Here is an 18,493-nt window from a genome sequence, read left to right on the forward strand (position 1 = left end):
GGGGAAAAGGGGGGGGAAAGGAGGGGGGAAGGGGGGGGGAGAAGGGGGTGGGGGGGAGGAGGGGGGGGGGGGGGGGGATGAAGGAGGGGGGGAAAGAGGGGGATAAGGAAGGGGGGTGGGGAGGGGAGGAAGGAAGGGGGGAGCCTTCCGGGGGCCCCCCCGGGCCCTCCGGCCCTGGGGCCCGGCCCGCAGGCCCAAGGCCCGAAAGGGTTTCCGGGGGGCCCCCCCCCTAACGTGGCCGGGTGGGCCCCCGGGGGCCCGGGGAGGGTAAGGGTTTTTCTTTGTGCCCCGGCCCGGGTATCGGCCGGGGGCCCCCGGCTCACCTGGCCCCGGGGTCCCCCTTTTTTAAAGGAAAAAAATCACCGTAAGGCCCCCGCCCCCAGGCCGGGCAGGGCCTCCCCCTTCCCCTTTGGGCCGCCAGGCCCCGGGGCCCCCGGGCCCCCCCTTTGCTTCCCAGGGGGCCCCCCCCCTTTCCCTAAGCTGGGAATTACGGGGAAAATGCCGGGCCCCCATAGGAAACGCCGTGAGGGTCCCGGCCGAGGCCCCGGGAGCAGAAAATTCCGGGGGACTGGTCCCGGAGGAGGCCCAGGCCCCGGAGGGTTCCTTTTGGGTTTGGGCCCGGGTTTTGGGGCCCATGCCCCTTTCCCCAGCACCGGGCCCTTTCCTTTTGGGAACTGGGAAAACACCTTTCGCCCCCCTAAGGGGCATGAAAAAAAAAAGGCGCACAAGGGGACCCGGGAAAGGGGGGCGTTAAAAACAAACCCAGGAAACGCGAACCCCGAAAGAGGAAACAAAAGTTGGGGAATTTTTTTATTTGTTTGAGTTGGGGAGGGGGGGGTTGGATCCCCCCCGCCCCCTTAAACTTTTGCGAATTTTCACGGAAAAGAAAATTTTGGAAATTTTTTAACTGGCCTTTAGGAAAAACTTTAAAAATTTTTCGGACTCCAAGGCCTCCCCTTTTAAAAAGAAATTGAATTTGTTAAAGGCGAATTCACATTCATAAACAATGAAAACTGTCCTGACTCTCTCCCTGTAAGCACCGGTATCTAAAAGTTTGGACTTTGTTTTGAATACTTTGTTCTGAGAATGATTGGGAAAGAATGGTTTTCTGCCAGTCCTGGAAGTACAACGCCAACTGCCCACCACTAAGTCCTGAGACTGGCGGGACTCGGGATCCTCCAAGGCGGACACCCTGAAGGCTTCCCAGGAGAGATGACCCAGGCTGAGCACTGAAGAAAGCCCCGGGCCCCAGTGACCGAGGATGCCGAGCTCAGGAAGCCCCAAGGGTCCAGTGCGGCTGGAAGGATGCATGGGAGGGCCCTGCTGCGCCATCTGGGCAGGCCCTCAGATGCAGGCGGTTCAGGGACATCCTGGAGGACAGACATGTGGTGGCTCCTTCCTGGGCTGGTTTTCCTCTTTTAAATTCAGCTTTTCACTGAATGCTTACAAGAGGGAAGGACCAGCACCCCAAGGACCGGCTCATCTCTGGGTTACAAGATCTCCTAGATGGGACTAAAAGTCAGGAGAGGATAAAATAAACCCGCGCTGTGGCCAGGTCCTGGGGGTCATGACTCTGCACTACCGGTAAACAGGCGCCACAGTGAACAGGATGGCGAGTTGCTATTGGAAAAGCCGGATCTCTTGCTGTGGACGCCAACAACTTCATTTAGGAAAATCAAGAGGAAAAGGGAGTGTGGAAGACAGCTGTGCACACCAAGTGCCTACTATGTGCCAGACTGGGAGAAGGCAGCACAAGGATCTGAATCTAAAAGGAGAAAATGGGCACACGAGCTAGGGAGGAAAAGGGGCGGCCCAGGGCCGGGCCTCGGGACCCTCCAGGACACAAATGGACCCTGACAACAGGCTGGGCGGACTCACCAGGGTCCAGGGCCCCGCGGATGGGAGACCAGAGAGACAGTTAGTCAGCTTCAGTGATGTCTGTGATTTTAAAAGAACTATGACATGAGAGATGTTCCTATGGAAAAGTTACAATAGTGAGAATCCCACTGAAAGGGTAGGTGTGGGAGAAAGGAGGTTTGGAAGAAACCCAGAGGAGCCGGTCTTTGCCAGGCTGTCTGCCAAAGGGCCCCGTCTTCCAATACTTTCTCCTCCCACATTTGTAAATCCGGGCAACACTGTTGAATTTATCTCTAGTCCCCAAGGAGGGATGATCCTGCTCCTTTTAGGGCTCTGTCACAACTTCACAGCTTCCCGACTCACCTGAAGGCCCTGGCCCACCTGGCCAGCTATCGGGAAATGCATTTGGACCGTTAGGGATCAGCTCTTGGCTTCCAACAGCTTCTGTTAGACAGGGACTTTGTCCGGAGCTTAGTGAATACGGACACTTTCCTCCTATTGTGGAAATCTGGAACTTGATATTTAATATTCCAAAAGGCCATTTCTTTGTGCTTAGGGCATTTCCAAATTTCTTGAGCTAAAACTACTTTTAATTACGCTGAAAATTTAAAAAGCCAATGGAGGGAAGTGAACTTTTTCCCTTCTAACATGATTTGATGGTGACTGGAAAGACTGGGTTAATGACACAGAACGAATGGTGGGGTGAAAATTCTTTGGAGGAAAAAGTGATTTTCATCAAGAACAATGAGTACTTCCCTCCCCCCCCCCCCAAAGTGCTTCGCTTTTGGTGGATTTTCTGCAAACCCACGTGAAAATGATTAATAGAGCAGGGGAGGAAAACGGGTTTTGTAGTTCAGCACTGAAGGGTTGGGTTTCTCAGGCTTAAGTGACTTTCCATGAAGCAACACTAACAGTCATGATTTTAGCCACTCTTCAAAGTGATGCAGCCGTGGGAGGGGGGAGAACTCACACCAACTTCCTCCAAGCAGGAGGTCAGTGCCTCCCTAGTCCCCGACAGGTGCGGGGGAGGGGGGTTAGCAGCAGGGGCCCTGTAGTCTTTCCAACCCAGCAGAACCCATTCAAGTGTGGCCTTAAGAGACCCCGGAGGGGGCCAAGATCACCAAACCCCCGGTCGGTCATTCCGGAGTCCCGAGTGGAGGGGCGCTCCCGGGCATCAGGAAGGTCATTCAGGGCTCCCCCAGAGAGCAGTTACTTACAGGCAGGCCATGGGGGGTTTGTGGCCCTTCATAAAATGCTGGTGAAAAAAGCAACACAAAGGAGGTAACTAAGACATCTGGGGGGCGGTACCTCTTCTGAAAGCGGGTTGTTCTCCCAAGGGGACAAGCTGCGGCAGAAGGGAACAGGTGGGGGGAAGGGCAAGAATGACACAATGACAATAGGTGAGATAAGGTGAAGACAAATTTGTTCACCTGGAAGCCAACCGGGAGGTCAGATTACACCGCAGCTCAGTAGCTTATGGGAACCATTTCAAAGGCTGGAGCCTGAACATTTAAATATTCGATTGTTTTGTTGATGGCCCGCGGCTGACAGCGCCCCATTATGATCCAATACACAGAAGGCGAAAGCGCGTTCTCTCCCAGAAAGCCGGGGGTGGGGGCTTCTCCGGCGACACAGACGGGTGCCCCGCGGGACAAAGTTTAGGTTTCCTCGCGTCCCGTAGCCAAGACGCGCCGAAAGGCCCCCACTCCTTCCGCAGGGAAAGTCGCCCACGCCCCCAGAAATGGCCCCAGCCGAGCGCCTGTCACCCGTGCGGGGCCCAGAACACACAACAGCTGCAGCTTAACTTTTTATTTAAACCCGGATAAAACGGCTTCACCACTATAAAACCAAACAAAAACAACGCCGCTAAAGTGCATTTTTGGTCGCCTTCAGAACAAACAGTGGCTGGTTGTACAATTCAAGTGTCTTTACACGCAGAACGACGGCGATGGCAGTCAGAAGTCATTGCTGGTTGGTAGGAAAGGTCTGTTTGTAAGAGTCACACGAACCACGTCTTCACATTGAACTTCGGGGCTTCCCCGCCCCGGGGGCACCGTGAGAAACCCGACTTCTGCTCCGGCGGGTTTCCGAGGCTGCGCCCCAGCGATAGCTCAGGCAGCTGCCGGACGGGAGGAAGCGGCCTCGGCCCGAATCGCTGCCAGTCCGCTCTGTAAACAAGGACGCAGCGCGGGGCCGCCTCCCGATCCCGCCGAGCCCCCGCCGCTCCAGGGGGCCGGCGCGTAAGTGCTTCCGACACCGGACAAAGAGGCGCCCCGCGGCCCCCGGGCAGGGGAAATGCCCACCCCCCCAAGCTCCCGCGCAGCCCCCGCCCCCCTGCTGCTCCGGGGGGCCGCCCCCAAGTGCTTCCCACGCACAACAAAGCGGAGCCCGGCGGCCCCCGGCTGGGGGGGGGGACGTCCGCCTCCCCGAGCTCGGCCCCCCTCCCTGCCTGGCCCCCGCCCCGGCGCGTCGCACACCAGGCCACGCGCGGTCCATAGCTTTATTTCCCTAGTGCCTCGAGGGGCAATGCCTACAGCTGCGGGGCGCCGGTCGGTGCGAGCCCGCGGGCGGGCGGCGCCGGGGGCCGCGCGCTCCCGGGGGCCGCGGCCCGGCCCGAGCCCGTCCCCCCGGCCCCCGCGGGGCTCGGCTCGGCGGCGCTCAGCCCGCGGCCTCATCTCTTCTTCTTCTGCTGGCGCAGCATCTTCCTGCGCTTGAGGATCATCTCGTGCAGCTTCTCGAGGCCCTCGCGCAGCCCGTCGCCGATGATGGCGCAGGTGGGCTGCAGGTGCCAGGGGGTGGAGGCGGCCAGCTCGCCCACGGCCAGCAGGCGCGCGATCTCGGGCAGCGGCAGCGAGTCGCGCAGGTCCTGCTTGTTGGCCACCAGCAGCACGGGCACGCCCTGGTTCTCGGCCAGGCGCGTGATGCGGTGCAGCTCCGTCTTGGCCTCGTCCATGCGCTCCACGTCCACCGAGTCCACCACGAACACGATGCCGTCGGTGCAGCGCGTGTACGACTTCCAGAGCGGCCGCAGCTTCTCCTGGCCGCCCACGTCCCAGAAGTGGAACGTCACCGTCTTGGCGTTGCCCAGCGTCACGCGCACCTTCTCCGTGTTGAAGCCCTTGGTGGGCACCGTGTTCACGAACTCGCCGAACTGCAGCCGGTACAGCACGGTGGTCTTGCCGGCGCAGTCCAGGCCCAGGATCACGATGTGGAAGCACTGGAAGGGGGGCAGGCCGGCCAGGAGGCCGGGGCCGGGCTCCGACAGCCCATTGCCCATGGCCGAGGCGGGCCCGGCCGCGCCGCCGCCGCCGCCGCGGGCGCCTCCTCCTCCGGCGCGGCTCACCGAGCTGGGGGGCCAAGGACACTCGCGGTCAGACTGGCCGCCCGGGGAGGGCAGGGCGCGCCGCGCCCCGCCCCCTCCGCCCGGCCTCCCCCGGCTGCTGCGCTGCGCTGCGCTGCCCCGAACCGAACCCCGAGCCCGACGTAGCTCCGCTGGCGCCCGCCTCGGCTCCCGAGGCCAATCTGGCCGCTGCGAACTGGGAAGCCGGGCTCGGGCGCCGCGCCCCGCCCCCGCCGCCTCCCATTGGCCGCCGGGCGAGCCGAGGCCCCGCCCCCGCCGCCTCCCATTGGCCGCGCCGCCCCCACCACCGCAGCCCCCACCCCGCTCCCGCGGCTCTCTCGGCTGGCACCACCTGTGGCCCTCCAGTCCGGGAACGGCGCGGCCGCGCGCACGAACACCGGGGCCCCGCCCCTGCCGCGGCGCACGCGCCTGGGCGGCCCCCCCCGCCCCCCCCCCCGCCGACACCTCCCTCCTCCGGGGCAGGTGAGCTCGCCCCGCCCGGCTCCTCCCCGTCGACACTCCCCCCACCTTCCTTCAGATCCTCTCCCCCACCTCCGCGGGACCCGCCGGACTTACCCGCGCCCCGCCCCGGGCCCACTATGCTCGGGGCTGTCGAGATTTCCGGGGCCGGCGCGCGGGCCGAGCGCCTGCCCCAGCCCTTGCCCCGCGGCCCGAACGCCGCGGCCCGCCGGAGAGCGCCCGGGCAGCGGCGGCCCGGAAGGTGAGCCCGGAAGGTGGGAGAGCTCCAGCGCCTCAGGCCAGTCCGCCGGTCCGCACTAACGGTGCTACCGCGGGCCCCGCCCCCTTCGTGGCGTCAGCCCCAGCGTGGCTCCCGATTGGGCGCGCCTAAACCCGTCGCCTAGCGACGTCCAAACAAGGTCGAGGTTCGAACGCGCCTCGCGCCGCCGACCCTGCCCTCTGGCTCAGGCTCCGCCCCTCCTCCCTGCCCACAGACTTGCGGCCCCGCCTTCCTGCCAACGAGCAGCTCCTCCCCCGACTCCTGGCCCCGCCTCCCCGGCTAGCCCCACTCTCTTCCCGGTGAAATCCCGCCCTCCTTCCCGCCTCCCCCGGCCAATCGAATGAGGGGCTCAGAGCCCCGTCTCCTAGCAACGACCAAACAGGGGAATGTCTGGAACGCGCCTACGGAGGCCCCGCCCAGCTCGGTGCTGGGCCCGCCTCCGCCCCGCGGGGGGCGGGGGCGGGGGCGGGGCGGTCCTGTAGCCGGCGGCGCCCTCCTGCGGAGGGAGAGACCGAGGCACCCAGTGAGCTCCGGGCCCTGAGAAGGGGAAACTGAGCGCCAGGAGAATGGGGGAACCCCTTAAGGGCGACGACCCGGAGCCAAACCCCTGACTTGCCCTCAAACCCGCGGGCTCCGAAGTCCCGCCCGGCCGGGAAGGGCCGGCGGGGGCGCCGAAGTCCTGTCCTGGCGCCCCCGGGTCCGAAGAAGAAACCGAGGGTCCTAGGGCAGACCGGGGCAGGCCTCCAGGACCGACTTAAAGCAGCCCCTCCCCCACCCCGGCCTGGCGGTTCGGAGAGCCGGGAGGGAGGGGCCTTAGCCTTGGCCCCGCGGGCAGCCCCGCCCCCGGGTCTCGGAGGGCCGGATTGGCCCCCTTCGGGTCTTTCCTCCACTCCTTGAAACTCCGGGACGGGGACTGGCCTCGGCCCGGCCCCCCCCTTCCTCCCCTTCCCCCCTTTTGGCCCCGTAGATTCCCGGGGAAAACTGAGCAAAGGCGGGGGCCTTGGCCCCTCCCCCCGGGGCCCTCCCACCCCTCCCCGCTGCTGGGACCCCTCGAGCCCCCCGTTGGGGTCCCCAAACCTTCCCCGCTGTGGGACCTCCCCCGGCCCCTGCTGGGGACCCTCCCTAACCCCCCCGCTGCGGGGCCTTACCCCTCCCCCGGGGGGCCCCTGCCAGTCCCCCCCTGGGGATCCCCCTTTTCCCCCCTGGGGACCTCCCAGCCCCCCCCGCGGGATCCTGCCCCTCCCCCTTGGGAATCCCCCAGCCCCTTTGGGCCCGGCCCCGGGGGATAAAGCTGAAGCACGGGGCTTGGCCAGGCCCCACGGTTCAGCCGCGGGCGCCTGGGAGGGCCCCTGGGAGAACGGAAGTGGTGGGTCCGCCTTTTGCACCCCCGGGGGCCCCCGGGGGTCCCCCCTGGCGGGGCGGCCCCCAGGAGAAATCGCCCCTGGCCGGGGCCCCCCGGGAAAGGTCACCCTTTTGGGGCCCCAGGGAGGTCAGCCCTGGCCCAAGGGAGGTCACCCTGGCCAGGCTTGGGGAAGCGGGGCCCCGGGGAGTCAGCCTGGCCGATCCCCGGGGGGGGTCGGCCCCCAGGGAGGGAAGTCAGCCCTGGCCCAAGGGCCCGGGAGTCACCGGCGGGCCTTTGGGAGGGGTCAGCCTGGGGGGCCCCCAGGAGAGTCAGCCCTGGCCCAGGCCCCGAGGGGGTCAGCCCCCAGGCCCCAGAAGTCAGCCCTGGCCCAGGCGCCCCCGCCCCGAGGGAAATCACCCTTTGGGCCCGTACCCAACGGGGAAGGTCAGCCTGGCCCAGGCCCCAGGGGGGTCAGCCGGGGGCCCCAGGTCAGCCCTGGCCCCAGGGCCCCTGGGAAGTCCCGGCCCGGGGGCAGGGGCCCACAGTGGGCCCTTTTGGGGGAGTCAGCCCCTGGCCCCAGGGCCCCTGGGGTCCCAGGCCCCGGGGGTCCCCCCGGGGAATGTTTGGGGGGCAGCCCTGGCAAAGGGGGCCCCGGGGGGTCAGCCCTGGCCCGGGGGCCCAGGGCCCCGGGGGTCAGCCTGGGCCAGGGCCCCGGGAGGTCAGCCCTGGGGCCCCCCGGAGAATCAGCCCTGGCCCGGGGGGGGCCCCCGCAGAAGATCACCTGGGGCCCCAGGGAAGTCCGCCTGGCCCAACGGGAGGGGCCGGGGGGCCCCGGGAGTCAGCCCTGGCCAGGCCCGCGGGAGGTCAGCCCTGGCGGGCCCCGGAGAATCGCCCTGGCGGGGGCCCCTGGGAGTGCCCTGGCCAGGGCCCAGGAAATGCCCTGGCCCAGGGCCCCCAGGGAGTCAGCCCTGGCGGGCCCCCAGGGGTCAGCCCTGGCCGGGGGGGCACCCAGGCGCCCCCGGGAGGAGCCCTGGCCCAGGCCCCGGGGAGGTGCCCTGGCGGGGGCCCGGAGGGAGTCGCCTGGCCAGGGCCCCCGGAGGTCGCCCGGCCCCCTGGGGAGTCAGCCCTGGCACGGCCCCCGCGGGAAGTCAGCCCTGGCGGGTGCCCCGGGAAGGTCAGCCCGGCCCAGGCGCCCCCGGAAAGTCGCCCGGCCAAGGCCCCGGAAGGGTCACCCGGCCAGATGCCCAGCCCAGGGTCACCCTGGCAAGGCCCCCGGGGGGGTCAGCCCTGGCCCGGCCCCTGAGGAGGGAGTCGCCCGGGCCCGGGGTCCACCCGGAAGAGCCCCCGGGAGGTCAGCTAAGGCCCCCGGGGGAGTCAGCCCTGGCACAGGTTCCCCCCGGGAAGGGTTGTCTCCCTCTCCCCTGTGGTCGTTGCCCCCAGCTCCTGGGGAACAAGGTGCCCAGGGGGCGAGGGCCGGCTGGGGCTCCCTTCGTTGTGGGGAAAGGGTGGGAAGGGTCCCGCGGCCGGGGGCTCCCGGGGAGGCGGCCGCCAGGGCAGGGGGGAGGCTCCCAGGAGGGCTCCCCTGCCTCCTCGCGGGCTCCTCCTGCTCAGCTCTGCTGTCGGCGGGTCCCCGGGTCCCGCCCAAGGCAGGGGGCCAGGCGGCTCCTCTCGGGCCCGGGGACCCCGCCGTCGGGCTGGGGCTCCTCTCCCAGCCCGGGGGCTTCTCGGGAGGGCTGGCTCGGCTGGGAGGGGGGGAGGCCTGGGGTGGGGGGCGCAGCCTGGACAAAGGCAAGGAGGGCCCGGCCCCAGCTCATGCCTCAGTCCGGGAGGGAGCGGCTGTGGAGCCAGGCCCGGAACCCAGCACCGGCCACTCTCCTTCCAGGGTGTGCTCCTTCATGGGGAGGCTGGGGATTAGGGACGAGGCAAGAAAACAACCTCTGGTTCTGTTCGGCAGAGTGGAAAAGACATTGAATCTGGAGGAAGAGGAGGGGGTTCTCCCTCCGGACCGTGGCCAGTCGCGTCCTTTCTCTGTCCTGTAACTGTTGGGTCCTTTCTCTTCCGGAACCGTGAGAAACCATAATGAACAAAGTTAAATCCTCTCAGGTCTCCCGGGCCGCCTGGTTCCCCTTAGTTCTTAGCGCTGCTGTGCCAGCCCGACCATTACATCAGCCAAGCATTTATTAAGCCCTACTGTGTGCTGGGGACTGCGTGAGGTGCTGAAGATACAAACAGAACAGGACTTGCCTTCAGTGAGCTTGTGATCCGGGGGGAGAGTGCACAAAGCATCAAGTTGAGAATAGCTACAAGTAAAACCAGACCAATTTGAGGCGGACTGGGGGGGGTCCGAGCTCGAAGCTCCCTGGCAAGAGGTGAGAAGGGAGGGCATTCATTCTGGGGCCAGGGGGAGGGGGAGCCAAGGATGATCCCACCGCTGGAATGGCCCGTGTGTGAGAGGAAATCCTGGCGAACGGACGAGCCTGGGAAGAGCGCTTGGAGCCACATTGTGAGCCATGCAAGGAAAGGCAGGGGAGGTGAGCCTCGAGATGGGGAGGCAGACTGAGACTTGGATGGCCCCAAACCCAAGCCCTGGTTCTCTGTCTGAGGGGCCAGACTAAAAGGGGGCCCCCTTGGAAAGGGGTCCCGGCTGGGGACCCAAGGGGTTTGAACAACAAGCCAGGGACAGGGGGAGGAAGGAGGGATCCGCCGCAGGGTTGGGGGTTCCAAAGGGGTTTTGGAAGGAAAAAAATTAAAGCCAAAACCTCTTTTTGTGGGCCCCTTGGGGAATTTTGCCATTTTCTTCTTTTTGCTCTTTGGGTCTGTCCATAGACAACAGACTGCTATGGCCACCTATTTCAGGTCAGTTGTCTGCAGGCCTTAGGCCCAACATGTGAAACACGAAACGGGAATCGCGATCTTGCCACACTCTGAAATCTCTCTTGTGTCAACACTGGCTGGATCTTCTGAAGACTGGACAGTGGGTCAGGCAGCCAGTCCACAATGTGCATTTATTGAGCACTGACTGTGTGCCGGACACTGGGCTAGGTCCTGTCCTGGTCCTTGAGGAGACACTGTGAACACCACTAGGCAGAATGTGGGAGGCAAAGGAGCCGAGTCTTGGGGAAGCTAAGGAGACAAGGAGCCTTCAGGAGCCGGGGCCATATGTGAGGAGAACCAGACGTGGTGGCTGGGGAGGAGGGAGGGGGGAGCTTGGAGGGAGGAGGAAGCCGCAGAGAGGGACAGAACTTGGCAAAAATGGCACCGGGCAGCGGAGGGCGGCCACGCTGGAGTGCAGAGAGACTTGGGACTCCGCTGGGGAGGACGTTTCAGAGGCCCAGGAGAGAGATAGGGCCGGGGCTCCAGGAGGGGTAGAGTATGTGGTGAACGGAACCCCCAGTGCCCAAGAGGGAGCCTCTAATGGGGCTCAGGAAGCTGGCACAGGAAGTTCCCGGTTAGCTAGAAACAGAAGCCCTGAAAATTGTTCCTCTATAAAGAGAGTTTCTAAAAAGAGAATGATTTGTGAAAAGAGCGGGGTAACAGTTTCCTGGGCTTCCAGCAGGCCAGCCAGACCCTCCCCAATTCTAGCAGCAAAAGGCGGGGAGAGGAGAGGAGAGCCGGTGGCCCCTCTGCCCCCAGGTGATCGCTGGCCCCCCAAAGTGAGGACCCAGGCCCTCCCCTCCCCCTGCTCCGGCCTGAGGCTCCACGTGGCCACACTTGGCTTGCGGACAGCAGGAGTGGACTCCTCTGCACTTGGATGGACACAGAATGTGATGGGGAAAGGCTCCAGGCCGAGCTGCTGAGCGTCCCTGCCTGCTGCCCCCAAGTTCCTGCAGAGCCCAGGGTGGTGCTGGGGCCGCAGGAACCAGCCTGGGTCATGGTGGCTCACGGAAATGAGGGGAGACTGGATGGTCTTTGGGCTCGGGGACGCCCTTCCCACCTGGGAGGCAGCCAGGCGTTCTGTGGATGGAGAGCGGGGGAGGGGGAGACCCCAGGGTGAAAGGGCGACCCTGGGCCAGCCCCCCTCTGTCTGACGCAGTCTCCTCCATAAGACAATAGCACTGATAGCGCCTGCTTCCAGGTGGGCGAGCTGGGGAATTGTGGAGGCCCTGCCAGTCTTAAAGGGCCGGGCACGTGGGGCAAAAGGCGGGTCCTCGAGTCCATTGGCCTGCTTTGTGGGGACCGCTCTGCGGCCGGAGTCGGGTGTGGGAGCGTGTGGGAGAGCATGTGTGTATGTGCGTGTGTGAGCGTGGGTACATGTGTGCAGACACGTGCCCATGCACGCTGGGGGGGAGTTTCTCTCCCATGTCCCCGGCTGTTAGTTAAATGCCATCTTGGCAAGGGTAGCCGGACAGGATCGCTTCTGACCACAGAATACGGTTTTTCTTTCTGAACCAAACCCACCATTTCTAAGCCGAAGGAAACGGGGAGCCGCTGAAGCAGCAACAATTCTGTTCTTGGGACAAAAAGGTATTGGACCCTAAAGATCAGAATCTTCCCAACTCTGTATTGGTTCTAAACTCTTATCTAGGTTTGATCTAGAATTTGCAGCTCCTCCCACCGCTGGAGGGATGATGGGAGATGAGATCCAAGATTCTGCAGAGCATTGGATTCAGATCTGCCCAGCTGGCTCAGGCGCTCCCTTTGGGTGTGTGTGTGTGTGTGTGTGTGTGTGTGTGTGTGTGTGCTCGTGCTTGGGGGAAGAAGCCGTCTTGAAGAAAAGAGATCCCAAGTTTGGAGCTGAATCATTTCAGAAAGTTGGCCCTGAAAGCCAGCGTTGGCTGGAGCGCCCTGCCGAGTTTTGCTCAGTTTAGGATCCGGTCGGGGACGGAAGGGCGAGCAGGCTCTGACAGGCCGGGCCTTGGGCTCCCATTGCCAGATTTCACACTTTGGAACAAGGCCCAGAGCCCAGCCAGCCGCCCTTTCCCCAGAGGACACGCTCCGAGAATGGCTGCCGTGGTCTGAGACGGCATCGGTCAGGAGCCCTCCTGGCAGCCCCTGCAGAGGTCTCCCATCTGGATGCTGGGCGGTTGTCCCAGGGAAGCCCCTCTGAAGGTGCCGCCTCTGACCCAGCCGAACGCGTGAGGGAGAAGCCCTGGAGTCCCCCAGAGTCCGGTCCACAGTCCGTCCTTCTGCCCAGAGTCAAGGCTTCTCCGCCAGCCAGGAGTGCTGGTGGTTCTGTCATCTCAGTCTGGGCCTGGTTTTGTAGCCCCACAGGGGAGTTTTCTTAGCAGAGATACTGGAGACATCGGCCATTTCCTTCTCCAGCTCACTTTGCAGATAAGGAAACTGAGGCAGGTAAGGGACTTGCCCAATCTAGGAAGTGAGGCTGTATTTGAATTTAGGAAGAGGCTCTCCAGGCCCAGCACTGCAGCCACTGTGCCCCCAGGCCCCCGTCCAGGGGATTGTAGCAGTGCTTTTTTTAAACTTGTGAGAGCTCAACATTTTACAAATCCCTTCCCCTAAACTCTCCTACCTGAGGCTTTGACTTGTTGCAGGAGTTGTCACATTAGACTAAAATGTTGATGGATGCTTTCCCCAGATCCCCAAGGGATTTGGAAGGTGGCCATGAGCCACATTCTCTAAGGGCCCACAGCAGCAGCCCAGGCAGTTCCAGATCGTCCCCAGGCTAGCAGCTTGCAAAATGTTTGTGATCTGTTGGCAGCCAATGGCTTTTCCAGCCTCCTTCCAGCTGGGCCAGAACTGGAGACACGGAGCAAAGGGATAAGATATAAATTAATGAGTGAATATGCATCTATTGAGTGCCTACTATATGCCCTAGTGATAACGAGAGAAAAGCCTGGTTCCTCTCCTCAGGAGTTGCAGCAGCCTGCAAGCTCCAGATAGAAAGAAGGATTCCTGGTGCTCACATCTCCCGCCTAGGACCCTTCAGTTAAGCTTTATGTAGGGTAATCTGCCCTAGAGCTACACTTCCCAAAGTCAAAGCTGAAGAGCTTTGGGGGGTTTAAATATATCAGTGCAGTCTCTCTCTCAGCAAAGCCAGTCAGTCAATCGGGTTCTAATCTGCCGCCCCTTGCATCAAATGCATCGAGGGCCAGACCTGGAGTCAGGATGACCTGAATTCAAATATGGCCTCAGACACTGGCTGGACGACCCAGCAAGTCATTTAACCCCGTGTCCCTCAGTTTCCTCATCTGTAAAATAAGCTGGAGGAGGAATCTTTGCCAAGAAAACCCCAAATTGGATCTTGAAGAGTTGAACACAACCAAAGTGAGCTGACGGAAGCATGGCCTTTAAGGGTGTTTGTGTTCTGGATCTAAAGGGTATTGTAACATGGGAGCTGTAGGAGCCTGCCATTCCTTGACTTTGTCATTTCAAAATGAATCGGTGATTGGCCGATATTACATTGCAATCGATGTATGGTTTGTATAGATTTTTAAAATTAGTATTAGCATTTCTTTAGCTGGAATAATAACTGACATTCACATACTTAATTTGTGCTTCTAATAGCTTAGTATCTGAAGCCATAAAGAAAATTTAACTGAATTGCAAAAAAAAAAGAAAAAAGGAGAGATATGGATTGTAATCCAATAGTTGTATTACAATCTGTCTCAGAATTGGACAAATCTACCAAAGAAAAACTAATGGCAAAATTGAAAGAACTGCCAGAAAATGAAGAATTAAAAGATTTATGGAAGTTTCTGATAAATATACATATTTTTCAGCACCAGATGACACTTTTTACAAAAACAGACTATGTTACGGCACAGAAAAATCACAAATGTAAGAAGATACACATGAATAGATATATCAGGGATAACTATAGTATCAGACATCACTAGAAATAGAAATATTAATCTGAACATAAGGATCCCATTGACTTAGTTTTAAAATAATGTTATTTATATCTTATTGCGTTTTTTTATTTTGGTAAATATTCTCATTTTATATTTTAATCTGATACAAGCTGCAGTTGGGAGTGTTGTAGACTACGTGTGGCTCACTTACCACATGTCTGATACCTCTAATTTACAGATCACAAAACAAACATAAAAATCTAATCAATTCAGAGTTAAAACAAAAGGCAATCTTAAATGGATAGTTAATCATGAAAGTCTAAATAATGAATTGGTCAAAAGACAAATTATAGACACTAGTCAATGATTATTATGACGACCACATAAAATTTCTGTAATGTAGCTAAAGCAGTAGTCAAAAAAAAAAATATCTTTTAAAATATTCATTAACAAAATAGGGAAAGAGAACATAAACTGAATGTGGATTTAAAAATGAAGTCAATACATTTAACTCAAAACCAATTTACAAAAGGATAATCTTGAAAATTAGAAGAGAAAGTCAAACTAAAAATTAAAAAAAAAAAAACAGTAGACAAAATCAAACGGTTCTTTGAAAAGACCAACAAAAGTGATCAATTTTTAGCTAACATGATTAAATGAAAATCAGCTTTTATTAAGCTGATGAAAAATGAAATAGATTAAAAGATAAAATGGCAAAAAAATGAAAAGTTCCATTAGAACCACTTAAAATTATAGAACAAAAAAACACAAAACAATAGAGCATTACCTTCAAAAACATAAAATGCTCTAATAGAAGGAACATTTTTCTTTAAAAGTTTGGTAGAATTCTCATATACATCTACCAATACCCAGAATTCTTCCTTTCTTAGTTCCTTTTTAGATAGTTGTATTTCTTTTCTGAGACTGAATTTTTCTTCTCTGTTGGTTTGAACATTTGTATTTTTGACAGTAATGTATTCTTTTATTGTCATGCAACTGAAGAATAGGTTCTAATAACTAATAAATATCCATGTTGTCAGCTAGGTGGCACCACAATGTATAGAGCACCAGGCCCAGACTCAGGAGGACTCATCTCCCTGAGCTGAAATCTGGCCTCAGATACTTCCTAGCTGGGGGACCCTGGACAAGGCACTTCTCCCTGTTTGCCTCAGTTTCCTCATCTGTAAAATGAGCTAGGGAAGATAATGGCAAGATGCTCCCAATATCTTCTCCAGGAAAACCTCAAATGGGGTCATAAGAACAGGATGTGCCTTGAAAACGACTCAACAAAAGTGCCAGATGCTGTGCTAAGTGCCAAGTCAGCAAAAAAGTCAGTCCCTGCCCTCGAGGAGCTTACAATCCAATAGAAGATGTTGCACAAAAAGCAAATGGGAAGGGGAGGGATGCAGCTGAGCCAAGAGGGGATGAAGGTTGGCCAGCCTGACCTCTGACCCAGATTGAAGGTCTCGGACAGGAGGGATGTTCCCTCCTGGTGGCGTTGCCCTTTCTGGAAAGGAATTTAGAACCATCCAAATGAAGTCATGGAAATCTCCAAATCCCTGGACAGTGGATTCCTCTGCTGGGCAGATATTCCAAAGAAGTCACTGCTCAAAAGAAAGGCTCCAAGATTTATAGCAGTAACTTTTGCAGGTGGCCATTGATCAGGGGAATGACCAAACTTGGCGCTGTACCTTCTTGTAAGATGCGACAAGCACAAAGAAAGCACAAAAAAACTGATGAAAAGAGAAGGAAATAGAACCAGGAAACCACAGGCACGGATGACTCCACAAAGCTGGAAGTAAAGAACAACCAGCAAACGGCAGTCATGGAACACTGCAAAGTGATGAAGGCCAAGTTTGGTCTCAAAGAGGAAGCACAAAAAGACAGAACTCCCCGTTCTTTGTACAGAAGTGGGGGGTTCATGGCAGGAGAAGACCGCCTATCAAGAGAAGTTTTTCCAATAGAAGTTTCTCTATTAGTTTTGCTGTTTGTCCTTATTTTTTATAAAGGATTGTTCTCTGAAAGGTCATAGAGATAATGAAGGAAGTATAGGCCACATAAGAACCAAAAATAGCAATTAAAATCTATTGAAAACATTCTAGGACTCATAGAGGTAGTCAGATCACCTGCCATTTTCGGTTAATATGAGCTGAACCAAAAATGTCCTGGTAATCACAATAGAGCTTGTTGTTGTTGAGACTCCTCGATCCATCATTGTCCGTTCGTCCATCGTTTCCATTTTCTCATAGATTGATTGCCCTTTTTTATTTTAGCCTTTGCTATTATATTAGCGTGGAAATGGATTCCTCTAAACAGTACGGACCTTGTCGGGACAACTAAATTAAGAGAGTTGTTTTCACAGGTGACAGAATGCGGTGACGACTGAATATCTTTGACTCCATTAGGAGCAAAGCACATTTGGAAACCATCTTTTCCCACGAGATGAAACATATGCAAATGTATCCTAGTCCATTTAAATCCAGAATGACAAGTGAATAAGGAGCTGATGCTAGAGGATCTTCGTCATCAGAAAAAGCAAACATGAAAATGCTTATCAAGGCGTAAACTAGAGGTGCCACTGAATCTCTTTCTCCTGATTGCATTATGGGAGGAAATTGCTAATCAGTGTCTTCCCTTCGGTGTTGGTGGGAAGAGGGAGAAAGCTGCCGCACTTTTCGGGGGCGATGTGGCCGCTAGCATTTAAAGCCGGCCAGGGGGCTTCCGGATAGACGAGTGGGACGTGCTGCTGCCAGAACTTCTGCCCGTTTGGGTTGTGTGGTGGGAGGGCCCTTCCCGCACAAAGTCTCTGAATTCTAATGCTTGCGAGGCTGGTGGTCGACTCATGCTCCCTGCAAGATGGAGGCCAAACGGTCTTCAGCCATCCAGCATTCTACAAGGGGCCAAGAAGTCTCTTAGAATATCCGAGACAGGAGAAGCCACGTCATCTAGAAAATGGCAGAGCTGAGCAGTTGCTGACGCGAATGGGGCCATCAGGGGGGCTGTGGGGGTCCCTCTGGGAGGCTGGCAACTGCAAGGAAGTAAAAGGCTCTCTCTCCGGAGAGAATGCCAGAAAGTGCCAACCTTGCCGGGGCATTCTCACCCTGTTTTGTGTCTTTAGAAAATAGAAAGAAGCAGCAGCTAGGGGGTGCAGTGGATAGAGCACCAGTCCTAAAGTTAGGAGGAGCTGAGTTCAAATCCAGCCTCAGACACTTAGCACTTCCTAGCTGTGTGACCCTGGGCAAGTCACTTAACCTCAATCACCTCAGCAAAAAACAAATTAGAAAGTTAAATTAATAGCTTTGCCATCCCATGAGGGCATTGTGTAATAACTTGATAGATTTGCTAAATATGATATAGTGTGGATACCTGCTCTGGAGAACCAATCTGTTCTATGGCCCATGTTAGGAGTAAAGTATTCGGTCAGTCTGCTGAGGAAATTGCAAGTCTGGAAATCTTGACGAAAAAAAAAAAATTGACCAATTTAAGCCCTTGGGAAGTTTTAACTTTGTACTTTTTCATTCTCTTTTTAAATAAAAACCCATACATTTTGGCTGTGTTTTATCTCCCCCACCCTCAGCCCTACTATACCAATGATACCTAATGGTCTTGGCTCCCTGGCACTTAAAATCCTTGGCCAAAGCTCACTTGAAGACCTAATGCTGCTCTCTTTCCTCCTTCCTACATCCTTCTCTCACCCAGGTACCGCGCTCTTTCCTTGGGATGGTTTCTTGACCCTAATTGGCACATTGTTATAAAAGAGATTCCATGGGACATCTCCTCTGTCTTGATTGTTCTACTTCCTAGATGCTCTTAAAGAGCTCTGAAACATGCTCCAGCTTTAGTCCATTATTTTCTAATTTTTAAGGAGAGACCTTTCAGATGTAGTGATTTTCTAGCTGTTGAGACTCCTCGATCCATCATTGTCCGTTCGTCCATCGTTTCCATTTTCTCATAGATTGATTGCCCTTTTTTATTTTTGCAATCAGGGGAATCAATGGCCCCCTATTTATCCTCTTGGTAAGCATTTTGTGTTTCCTTTATCTGAGGACGAAGACATATCGCCATCAACTCCTTATTCAGTTGTCATTCTGTGATTTTAATTGATGAGGATGTATTTGTGTTTCATCTCCTTTTTCTTTAACACTCTCCTCCCAGTATTAAACATGAACAGGAACACTGGGAACTCGCCGTGCTTGATTTCTTTAAAGAACAGACAAAAAGCCTTAAACTGTGGAGGGGTCTGTTGCTCTCACCTGGACCTGTTCTCCTGGGGCACATGGATGAGCTGCTCCCTTTGTTCTCTTGCCCCCTACAAGGAAGATTCCTATGGGTGACATGACAGACTTTTGTAGGAGGGGCCCGGAGGGTTCTCTTCACCTCTCCTCCAGGCTCTACTGCTCGTGCTCAGGCCCTGCCTTCTGTTAACCCATGGCCCTGCTCTAGATCATACAGGAGCATCATCA

General features: G+C 57.2%; 2 protein-coding genes across 2 annotated transcripts; one reads left to right on the forward strand and one right to left on the reverse strand.

The window, feature by feature from the left end:
- Positions 1-3,651: 3,651 nt before the first annotated feature.
- Positions 3,652-6,297, reverse strand: ARL4A (ADP ribosylation factor like GTPase 4A). Its single transcript, XM_031940724.1, has 2 exons — positions 5,774-6,297; positions 3,652-5,204 (listed from the first exon to the last, which is right to left on the reverse strand). The coding sequence occupies exon 2, from the start codon at positions 5,132-5,134 to the stop codon at positions 4,529-4,531; it is 606 nt and encodes a 201-aa protein (XP_031796584.1). The 5' UTR covers positions 5,135-5,204; positions 5,774-6,297; the 3' UTR covers positions 3,652-4,528.
- LOC116419565 (basic proline-rich protein-like) lies at positions 5,133-12,503 on the forward strand. Its single transcript, XM_031940282.1, has 9 exons — positions 5,133-5,573; positions 5,736-5,931; positions 6,061-6,235; positions 7,154-9,161; positions 9,410-9,486; positions 10,105-10,134; positions 11,008-11,183; positions 11,325-11,475; positions 12,152-12,503. The coding sequence occupies exons 1-9, from the start codon at positions 5,133-5,135 to the stop codon at positions 12,501-12,503; spliced, it is 3,606 nt and encodes a 1,201-aa protein (XP_031796142.1).
- Positions 12,504-18,493: the final 5,990 nt, after the last annotated feature.

The sequence above is a fragment of the Sarcophilus harrisii genome, chromosome 5, assembly GCF_902635505.1.
Source record: "Sarcophilus harrisii chromosome 5, mSarHar1.11, whole genome shotgun sequence".
NCBI classification, from domain to species: domain Eukaryota; kingdom Metazoa; phylum Chordata; class Mammalia; order Dasyuromorphia; family Dasyuridae; genus Sarcophilus; species Sarcophilus harrisii.

What these genes read in the sequence shown, in the direction of transcription:
- ARL4A (XM_031940724.1), bottom strand. Translation starts at nt 5,134, where the DNA reads ATGGGCAATGGGCTGTCGGAGCCCGGCCCCGGCCTCCTGGCCGGCCTG.
- LOC116419565 (XM_031940282.1), top strand. Translation starts at nt 5,133, where the DNA reads ATGGCCGAGGCGGGCCCGGCCGCGCCGCCGCCGCCGCCGCGGGCGCCT. An exon ending in CCGGAAGGTGAGCCCGGAAG is followed by an intron (nt 5,932 to 6,060) that starts GTGGGAGAGCTC and finishes CCCGTCGCCTAG; the next exon opens with CGACGTCCAAACAAGGTCGA. An exon ending in CCGGCCACTCTCCTTCCAGG is followed by an intron (nt 9,162 to 9,409) that starts GTGTGCTCCTTC and finishes GGTTCCCCTTAG; the next exon opens with TTCTTAGCGCTGCTGTGCCA.